Source organism: Lonchura striata, chromosome 16 (genome assembly GCF_050655825.1).
Source record: "Lonchura striata isolate lonStrDom1 chromosome 16, ASM5065582v1, whole genome shotgun sequence".
Taxonomy (NCBI): domain Eukaryota; kingdom Metazoa; phylum Chordata; class Aves; order Passeriformes; family Estrildidae; genus Lonchura; species Lonchura striata.
In genome coordinates this window covers 5,734,766-5,744,978 of record NC_140718.1, presented here as the reverse complement: position 1 = coordinate 5,744,978, position 10,213 = coordinate 5,734,766, and the positions used below count along the sequence as shown (strand labels likewise).

General features: G+C 61.1%; 1 protein-coding gene across 2 annotated transcripts; it reads left to right on the top strand.

The window, feature by feature from the left end:
* The first annotated feature begins 15 nt into the window (after positions 1-15).
* MAPK7 (mitogen-activated protein kinase 7) lies at positions 16-8,460 on the top strand. Of its 2 annotated transcripts, none has more exons than XM_085593493.1 (7): positions 16-269; positions 2,250-2,814; positions 4,004-4,169; positions 5,013-6,079; positions 6,593-6,963; positions 7,042-7,169; positions 8,244-8,460. In XM_085593493.1, the coding sequence occupies exons 1-7, from the start codon at positions 36-38 to the stop codon at positions 8,389-8,391; spliced, it is 2,679 nt and encodes an 892-aa protein (XP_085449619.1). In that variant the 5' UTR covers positions 16-35; the 3' UTR covers positions 8,392-8,460. The 2 variants fall into 2 exon arrangements, with proteins under 2 accessions (XP_085449619.1, XP_085449618.1); XM_085593492.1 differs by having other exon boundaries at positions 16-356.
* The last annotated feature ends 1,753 nt before the right edge of the window (positions 8,461-10,213 follow it).

The following is a 10,213-nucleotide window of genomic DNA, read 5'->3' as shown; positions in this document are numbered from 1 at the left end:
GCGCACGAGCGACCAGAGCCTGCCCATAGAGATGAATGGGAAGCACCACAGAGACGAGCCGGAAGTTCCATGGAACCGTCGAGACCAACCGGAAGTCCGCCATGGAGAGAACCCGGAAGTTCCACAGAACCAACCGGAAATCCTTTAAACACCACGGCGATGACCCAAAATTCCTCCAAAGCCGCCCGGACGAGCGGGAAAAGTTCCCCAAAAATCCCCGGGCGCCGCGGAAATCCTCCGAGGCCGGAACCGCCGCGGGGAGGCCGGAAGTGCGTCCCGGAAGCGGCGCAGGGGGCGGGGCCGGGCGGCGCCGCTTCCCGGGCCCGGCGGGAGCGGCGGGAGGGGCGGCGGGGGCGGTAAGAGCGCGGGGGGGGGAAAGGGAAGAGCCGCGGGGTCGCCATGGCAACGGCCCCCGGGGGGGGGCGGACGGGAGGGACTGGGGGGAACTGGGATAAACTGGGACAAACTGGGAGGGATTGGGGGAGACTGGGATGGGATTGGGATAAACTGGGAGAGACTGGGATAAACTGGGAGAGACTGGGATGGGATTGGGGGAGACTGGGATGGCATTGGGGGGGACTGGGATAAACTGGGAGAGACTGGGGGGGACTGGGATGGGATTGGGATAAACTGGGAGAGACTGGGGGGGACTGGGATAAACTGGGACAAACTGGGAGGGACTGGGAGGGATTGGGGGAGACTGGGATGGGATTGGGGGGGACTGGGATGGGATTGGGATAAACTGGGAGGGACTGGGATAAACTGGGAGAGACTGGGATGGGATTGGGGGGGACTGGGATGGGATTGGGATAAACTGGGATGGACTGGGAGGGAACTGGGACAAACTGGGAGAGACTGGGGGGGACTGGGATAAACGAGGAGGGACTGGGAGGGAACTGGGATAAACTGGGACAAACTGGGAGGGATTGGGAGAGACTGGGATGGGATTGGGATAAACTGGGAGAGACTGGGGGGGACTGGGATAAACTGGGACAAACTGGGAGGGATTGGGGGAGACTGGGATGGGATTGGGGGGGACTGGGATGGGATTGGGATAAACTGGGAGGGACTGGGAGGGAACTGGGACAAACTGGGAGAGACTGGGGGGAACTGGGATAAACTGGGAGGGACTGGGATGGGATTGGGGGGGACTGGGATGGGATTGGGATAAACTGGGAGGGACTGGGAGGGAACTGGGACAAACTGGGAGAGACTGGGGGGGACTGGGATAAACGGGGAGGGACTGGGAGGGAACTGGGATAAACTGGGACAAACTGGGAGAGACTGGGAGGGATTGGGGGAGACTGGGATGGGATTGGGATAAACTGGGAGGGACTGGGATGGGATTGGGATAAACTGGGAGGGACTGGGATAAACTGGGGGGGACTGGGAGGGGACTGGGGTGAACTGGGATGGACACGGAGGGACTGGGAGGGAACTGGAGGCAAACTGGGTCAACTGGGATGGACTGGGGGGACTGGGATAAACTGGGATGGACATGGAGGGACTGGAATGGACATGGAGGAACTGGGAGGAACTGGGAGGGAACTGGGAGGGACTGGGAGAACTGGGGAGGGTTTAGGGGGGTCCTGGAGTAACTGAGACAGACTGGGAGGGGACTGGGATGAACTGGGATGGACACGGAGGGACTGGGAGGGAACTGGGAGGGACTGGGAGGGAACTGGGATAAACTGGGAGGGAACTGGGGGGGACTGGGAGTGAACTGGGAGGGAAAGGGGAGGGACTGGGAGGGAACTGGGAGGGGCTGGGATAAACTGGGGGGGACTGGGAGGGAACTGGATGGGAACTGGGGTAACTGGGAGGGGAACTGGGAGAACTGCGAGGGGTTAAGGGGGGTCCTGGAGTAACTGGGACAGACTGGGAGGGGACTGAGATGAACTGGGATGAACTGGGATGGACACGGAGGGACTGGGAGGGAACTGGGAGGGAACTGGGATAGAGTGGGATGGACTGGGAGGGAACTGGGAGGAACTGGAGGCAAACCGGGTGAACTGGGATGGACTGGGGTGGACTGGGATAAACTGGGATGGACTGGGAGGGAACTGGGATAAACTGGGATGGACTGGCCGAGGACTGGGTGTGACTGGGACAGAACTGGGCTTTACTGGGAGGAGTTTAGGGGAGGTCCCGGCGTAACTGGGAGGGAACCGGGACGAACTGGGACGAACTGGGGGAGGATCCCCGCCGATCCCAGACGATTTTTTTGGGGTGATTTTCGCTTTTTTCAGGTGACTCCCCCCCCTCCCCCAACCGATCCCACCCGCGCCGGCGCCATGGCCGAGCCGGGCCCCGCCCCTGACGGAACAGGCCACGCCCCCCATGTGCCAGACCACGCCCCCCATGGCACAGGCCACGCCCACCATGGCACAGGCCACGCCCACCATGGCTCAGACCACGCCCACCATGGCTCAGACCACGCCCCCCATGGCACAGGCCACGCCCCCCATGTGCCAGACCACGCCCCCCATGGCACAGGCCACGCCCCCCATGTGCCAGACCACGCCCCCCATGTGCAAGGCCACGCCCCTCATGGCCCAGACCACGCCCCCCATGTGCCAGACCACGCCCCCCATGGCCCAGACCACGCCCCCCATGGCGCAGACCACGCCCCCCATGGCGCAGACCACGCCCCCCCGGGCACAGACCACGCCCCCGAGGCGCCGGGGCCGCTGGCGCTGCTGAAGGCGCGAGCGCTCGACGTCACCTTCGACGTCGGCGACGACTACGAGGTCATCGAGACCATCGGCACCGGCGCCTACGGCGTGGTCAGCTCGGCCCGGCGGCGCGACACCGGTGAGAGGCCTGGGCCGCGCCCGAAATACACCTGGGGGCACCCAAAATACACCTGGGGGCACCTAAAATACACCTGGGGGCACCCAAAATACACCTGGGGACACCTGGGGGCACCCAAAATACACCTGGGGGCACCCAAAATACACCTGGGGGCACCTGGGGGCACCCAAAATACACCTGGGGGCACCCAAAATACACCTGGGGGCACCTGGGGGCACCCAAAATACACCTGGGGGCACCTGGGGGCACCCAAAATACACCTGGGGACAGCTGGGCACACCCAAAATACACCTGGGGGCACCCAAAATACACCTGGGGACAGCTGGGCACACCCAAAATACACCTGGGGGCACCCAAAATACACCTGGGGACAGCTGGGCACACCCAAAATACACCTGGGGGCACCCAAAATATACCTGGGGACAGCTGGGCACACCCAAAATACACCTGGGGGAACCCAAAATACACCTGGGGACAGCTGGGCACACCCAAAATACACCTGGGGGCACCCAAGATACACCTGGGAACAGCTGGGCACACCCAAAATACACCTGGGGGCACGCAAAATACAGCTGGGGGCACCTGGGGGCACCCAAAATGCACCTGGGGGCACCCAAAATACAGCTGGGGACAGCTGGGGACACCTGAGATAGGTCAGATACACCTGGGCACACCTGGGATACACCTGGGGGCACCTAAAATACACCTGGCGGCACCCAAAATGCACCTGGGGGCACCCAAAATACAGCTGGGGGCACCCAAAATACAGCTGGGGGCACCCAAAATACACCTGGGCACACCTGGGCACACCTGGGGACACACAAAACACACCTGGAGACACCTGAGACACACCTGGGCACACTTGGGACACACCCAGGCACACCCAAAATGCACCTGGAGACACCTGGGACACACCTGGGCACACTTGGGGACACCCAAAACACACCAGGAGACACCTGGGCACACCCGGGGCACACCCAGGGCTCACCTGAGACACAACTGGGCACACCTGGGGCACACCTGGGCTCACCTAGGACACACCTGGGGACACCCAAAACACACCTGGAGACACCTGAGCACACTTGGAGACACCTGAGACACACCCAGAGCTCACCTGAGCACACCTGGGGCACACCCGGGCTCACCTGGGCACACCCGGGGCTCACCTGGAGCTCGCCTGCCTCCCCAGGCCAGCAGGTGGCCATCAAGAAGATCCCCAACGCCTTCGACGTGGTGACCAACGCCAAGCGGACGCTGCGCGAGCTGAAGATCCTCAAGCACTTCAAGCACGACAACATCATCGGCATCAAGGACATCCTGCGGCCGGCCGGGCCCTACGGCGAGTTCCGCTCCGTGTGCGTGCCCGGCGGCGACGCGGGGAGCGGGCCGGGCCGGGTTGAGTTGGGCTGGTTGGGTTGGCTTAGGTTGGGTTGGGTTGGAAGAGTTGGATTGGTTGGGTTGAGTTGGGTTGATTGGGTTGGGTTGGGTTGGACGAGTTGGATTGGTTGGGTTGAGTTGGGTTGATTGGGTTGGGTTGGGTTGGGTTGAGTTCAGTTAGGTTGCGTTGGATTGGGTTGGGTTCATTGGGTTGGGTTGGGTTGAGTTGGGTTGGGTTGAGTTGGGTTAGGTTGAGTTGGTTGGGTTGGGTTGGGTTGAGTTGGGTTGGGTCGAGTTGGGTTGGGTTGATCTGGGTTGGGTTGGTTTGAGGTCAGTTGGCTTGGCTTGGCTTGGCTTGGCTTGGCTTGGCTTGGCTTGGCTTGGCTTGGATTGTGTTGGGTTGAGTTGGTTGGGTTGGTTGAGTTGGGCTGGGTTGAGTTGGGTTGGGTTGGGTTGAGTTGGGTTGAGTTGGGTTGGGTTGAGTTCAGTTGGGTTGGGTTGGGCTGATTGAGTTGGGTTGGGTTGGTTGGGCTGGGTTTGGTTGGGTTTGGTTGAGCTGTATTGGGTTGGGTTGAGTTGGTTTCATTGAGTTCCATTGGGTTGTGTTGTGTTGGGTTGGGTTGAGTTCAGTTGGGTTGAGTTAGGTTGGGTTGGTTTGAGTTGGGTTGAGTTCAGTTGGGTTGGTTTGAGTTGGTTTGAGTTGGGTCGAGTCTCCTTGCGTTCCACTGACTCGCGCCAACTCCCATCACCCAACCCAACCCAACCCAACCCCTCCCTCCCCACGCCGCCGCCGCGCTGATGCCACCACCCCTCCATGGCAGCTACGTGGTGCTGGACCTGATGGAGAGCGACCTCCACCAGATCATCCACTCGGCGCAGCCGCTGACGCTGGAGCACGTCCGCTACTTCCTCTACCAACTCCTGCGCGGCCTCAAGTACATCCACTCGGCCAACGTCCTCCACCGCGACCTCAAGCCCAGCAACCTGCTGGTCAACGAGAACTGCGAGCTCAAGATCGGCGACTTCGGCATGGCGCGCGGGCTGGGCGCCGACCCGCGCCACGCCAAGGCCTTCCTCACCGAGTACGTGGCCACGCGCTGGTACCGCGCGCCGGAGCTGCTGCTGTCGCTGCACCGCTACACGCGCGCCATCGACATGTGGTCGGTGGGCTGCATCTTCGCCGAGATGCTCGGCCGCCGGCAGCTCTTCCCGGGCCGCAACTACGTCCACCAGCTGCAGCTGATCATGGCGGTGCTGGGCACGCCGCCGCCCGGCGTCATGGCGGCCATCGGCGCCGAGCGGGTGCGCGCCTACGTGCAGAGCCTGCCGCCGCGCCCGCCGGTGCCTTGGGAGAGCCTGTTCGGCGGGGCCGAGCCGGCGGCGCTGGCGCTGCTGGGCCGGATGTTGCGCTTCGACCCGCGGGAGCGCGTCGGCGTGGCCGAGGCGTTGCGCCACCCCTTCCTGGCCAAGTACCACGACCCCGAGGACGAGCCCGAGTGCGTGCCGGCCTTCGACTTCGCCTTCGACCGCCAGGCGCTCACCAAGGAGGAGATCAAGGCCGCCATCGTGGCCGAGATCGCCGACTTCCACGCCCGCCGCGACGGCATCCGGCGCCAGATCGCGCCCGCGCCTGCCGCCGCCGCCGGTGGGAAAGCCGACGTCGACGTCAACGCGGCCGACGTGGGCGCGGCGCCAGCGTGGCCGCCCTGCACCGACGTGGACATGCCCAGCCCCGGCCCCGCCCCCGACTGCCCCATGGACTCGCCGCGGGTGAAGGCGGAGCCGGAGGCGCCGGCGGCACCCAAGAGGGACGGCGCCATCTCGGATGACACCAAGGCGGCGCTGAAGGCGGCGCTGCTGAAATCGGCCATGAGGAACAAGAGCAAAGGTGGGGCAGGGGAGGAATGGGAGACGGGCTGGGGTGGGTTGGGTTCGGTTGGGTTGGGTTGGGTTGGGTTGGTCGGGTTGGGTTGGATGACTTGGGTTGAATTGAGTTGAGTTGGGTTCAGTTGGGTTGGGTTTGGTTGGTTGGGTTGGGTTGGATGAGTTGGGTTGGGTTGAGCTGGGTTGGGTTGGATGAGTTGGGTTGGATTAGATGAGTTCAGTTGGGTTGGGTTGGGTTACGTTGAGTTCGGTTGGGTTGACTTGGGTTGGATTGGGTTGGTTGAGTTGGGTTGGATTAGATGAGTTCAGTTGGGTTGGGTTGGGTTGACTTGGGTTGGGTTGGGTTGGGTTGGTTGAGTTGGGTTGGATTAGATGAGTTCAGTTGGGTTGGGTTGACTTGGGTTGCGTTGCCTTGATTGGACCTCCCTTCACTTCCACCGCCCCGATTTGACCTCTGATTGGCCGCCTCACCTCTGTCTCCGCTCTGATTGGCCGCCCGCCCCCTCCCCTCCCCCAGAGCCGCCCTGCGCCGCGCCGGAGCCGCCGGAGGGCCGCAAGCCGGTAACGGCGGCCGAGCGGCAGCGCGAGCGCGAGGAGAAGCGCCGGCGCCGGCAGGAGCGCGCCAAGGAGCGCGAGAAGCGGCAGCGCGAGCGCGAGCGCCGCGAGCCGCGCCCCCGGGGCGAGGGCCTCCACGGCCTCGTCCTCACCGACGACGACCGCCACCTCCTGGAGCGCTGGACCAAGATGGCCGACGGCGCCGCGCCCCCGCCCCGCCCCCAGCCCCCTCGCCCCGCCCCGCCCCCGCCCGCCCAGCCGTGGGCGTGGCCGGTGCGCCCGGCCGGCGACGCCGACGTGGCCACGGTGACGCAGCAGCTGCAGAAGTCGCAGGTGAGGGGGGGCGTGGCCAACAGTGGGGGCGTGGCCCCGGAAATGGCCGCGCCCCCTTTTCACGGCCCCGCCCCGCAGGTGGAGGATCCGCTGCCGCCGGTGTTCCCGGCCACGCCCAAGGGCAGCGGCGCCGGTTACGGCGTCGGCTTCGACCTGGAGGAGTTCCTGAGCCAATCGCTCGACATGGTGGGAGAGGCCAAGGACAGGTGGGGGCAAAGCTGGGCTGGGCTGGTTGGGTCTGGTTGGGTTGGGTTGGGTTGGATTTGGTTTAGTTTGGTTGGGTTGGGTTGCGCTGGGTTGGTTGAGTTGGATTGGGTTGGGTTGGGTTGAGTTGGGTTGAGTTGGGTTGGGTTGGGTTGGATTGGGCTGGGTTGGTTGAGTTGGGTTGGGTTGGGTTGAGTTGGGTTGGGTTGGGTTGGATTGGGCTGGGTGGGTTGAGTTGGGTTGGGTTGGGTTGGGTTGGGTTGAGTTGGGTTGGGTTGGGTTGGATTGGGCTGGGTTGGTTGAGTTGGGTTGGGTTGGGTTGGGTTGGGTGGGTTGGGTTGCGTTGGGTTGGGTTGGGTTGGGTGGGTTGGGTTGCGTTGGGTTGGGTTGAGTTGGGTTGGGTTGGGTTGATTGAGTTGGGTTATGTAGGGTTGGGTTGGATTTGGTTTATTTAAGTTGGGTTGGGTTGGTTGGGCTGGGTTGGTTGAGTTGGGTTGGGTTGGTTGGGCTGGGTTGGGTTGGGTTGGGTTGGGTTGGGTTGAGTTGGGTTGGGTTGGATTTAGTTTATTTAAGTTGGGTTAGGTTGGGTTGGGTTAATTGTGTTGATTTAATTTGGGTTGGGTTTGGTTAAGTTGGGTTATGCTGGGTCAGGTTGAGTTGGGTTGGATTGGGTTGGGTTGGGTTGGTTGGGGCTGGGTTGGTTTGGGTTGGGTTGGGTTGGATTTAGTTTATTTAAGTTGGGTTAGGTTGGGTTGGGTTAATTGTGTTGATTTAATTTGGGTTGGGTTTGGTTAAGTTGGGTTATGTTAGGTCAGGTTGGGTTGGGTTGAGTTGGGTTGGATTGGGTTGGGTTGGGTTGGGTTGGTTGAGTTGGGTTGGGTTGGGTTGGGTTGGTTGGGCTGGGTGAATTGGGTTGATTTAATTTGGGTTGGGTTTGGTTAAGTTGGGTTATGTTGGGTTGGGTTAGTTTGGGTTGAGTTGGAATTAGTTTAGTCAACTTGTCCCGGCTCTCTTTCCCTCCTCTCGCCGCCTTTGCCGTTCTTCGCCGTCCCGCCGCCGCCGCCCCTCGCCCGCAGCGTGGCCGACTCGGCGCCGCTCTCGGCGTCGCTCTTGGCCGATTGGCTGGAGGTTCACCGCCTCAGCCCCGCCGCGCTCGAGAGCCTCCAGCGCGAGCTGCAGCTCGGCTCGCCCATGGCGCTGGCCGAGGAGCCGGCACCGCGCTGACCCCGCCCCCGCGCCGGGACACGCCCCCGGGGCCGGGACACGCCCACATTAAATTTGTACCAAAACCGCGCCGCCGCCGCCGCGCCTCTGATTGGGGATTGCTGGGCCTGTCATGGCGGCCATTTTGTGGCCGCCATTTTGTCTTGGCCATTTTGGGTCATCCATTTTGGGTCAACCATTGTGTCTTGGCTATTATGTGGCAGCCGTTTTGTGGTGTTCCTTTCATGGTGGCCATTTTGTCTTGGTCATTTTGTGTCATCCTTTTCGGGTCAACCATTTTGTGGCAGACATTTTGTGCTTTCCATGTATTGGTGGCCATTTTCTGGCAGCCATTTTGTCTTGGCCATTTTGGGTCAACCATTTTGTGGCAGCCATTTTGTGCTTTCCATGTATTGGTGGCCATTTTGTGGCCGCCATTTTGTCTTGGCCATTTTGTGCAATCCCTTTCGGGTCAACCATTTTGTGGCAGCCATTTTGTGCTTTCCATGTATTGGTGGCCATTTTGTGGCCGCCATTTTGTCTTGGCCATTTTTATGTGGCCATTTTGTGGCAGCCATTTTGTGGTGGCCATCTTGTATCATCCATTTTGAGGCTGTCATCTTGTGGCAGCCATCTTTTTGTGGCCATGTTGTGGCAGCCATTTTGGTTCATCCATTTTGTGGCAGCCATTTTATCATGTCCATTATGTGGCCACCATTTTGTGGTGGCCATCTTGTGGCAGCCGTTTCATGGCAGCCATTTTGTGGCAGCCATTCTGTGGCGGCCATTTTGTCCCCCCAAGGCGGAGAAGGAGCACGGGGAGGAGGGGGCGGGGCCGGGGAGGAAGAAGAGGCGGAGCCGGCTGCGTTTTTGGCAATGGTTTCGTAGCAAAGACGTCACAGACCACGAGGGGGCGACACAGAGCGCGGCAGGGGGGGAGGGGCAGCCCCCAGCCCGGTGGGGGGAGGGGCGCAGGGTTCGGTGGGGGAGGGGCGCGGGCGCCGGCGGGGCGGGAAATCTAAGTGGGGTGGGGGAGGGGTCATCGATGAGGTCATCGATGAGGTCGTCGGGTCATCGATGACCTCATCGGGGCGCCCGTGACGTCATCGGGTGAGCGGTGGCGCCGTTGGATCGTTGATGGTGGAGTTGGGTGGCGATGACGTCGTTGGGTCATTGATAATGTCATTGATGAGGTCATTGGCTCATTGATGATGTCATTGATGAGGTCGTTGAGTCATCAATGGGCTCGTTGGCCATTGATGACGTCATTGGGTCATTGATGGGGTTGCCCAGTTGGGTGGGTGATGGTTGGACCGGTTGGGGGTGATGGCACCGGCACGGTGAGAATGGGCCCAACTCAACCAACCCAACTCAACCAACCCAAACCAACTTAACTAACCCAAATCCAACCCAACTCAACCCAACCAACTCAACCCAATCAACTCAACCCAACTCAACCCAACCCAACTCAACCCAACCCAATGCAACTCAACCCAACTCAACCAACCCAAACCAACTCAACCCAACTAACCCAAATCCAACCCAACCCAACTCAACCCAACTCAACCAACCCAAATCAACTCAACCCAACTCAACCCAACCCAATGCAACTCAACCCAACTCAACCAACCCAAACCAACTCAACCCAACTAACCCAAATCCAACCCAACCCAACTCAACCCAACTCAACCAACCCAAATCAACTCAACCCAACTCAACCCAACCCAACCCAACTTAACTAACCCAAATACAACCCAACTCAACCCAACCAACTCAACCCAATCAACCAACCCAACTCAACCCGACCCAATCCAACTCAACCCAACCCAATCCAACTCAACCC

Excerpts from the sequence above, each read along its gene's own strand:
- MAPK7 (XM_085593492.1), top strand. The coding sequence starts at position 36 with ATGGGAAGCACCACAGAGACGAGCCGGAAGTTCCATGGAACCGTCGAG. Across the intron at positions 6,080-6,592 it reads CATGAGGAACAAGAGCAAAG|AGCCGCCCTGCGCCGCGCCG; the intron begins GTGGGGCAGGGG and ends CCCCTCCCCCAG. Across the intron at positions 6,964-7,041 it reads AGCAGCTGCAGAAGTCGCAG|GTGGAGGATCCGCTGCCGCC; the intron begins GTGAGGGGGGGC and ends CCCGCCCCGCAG.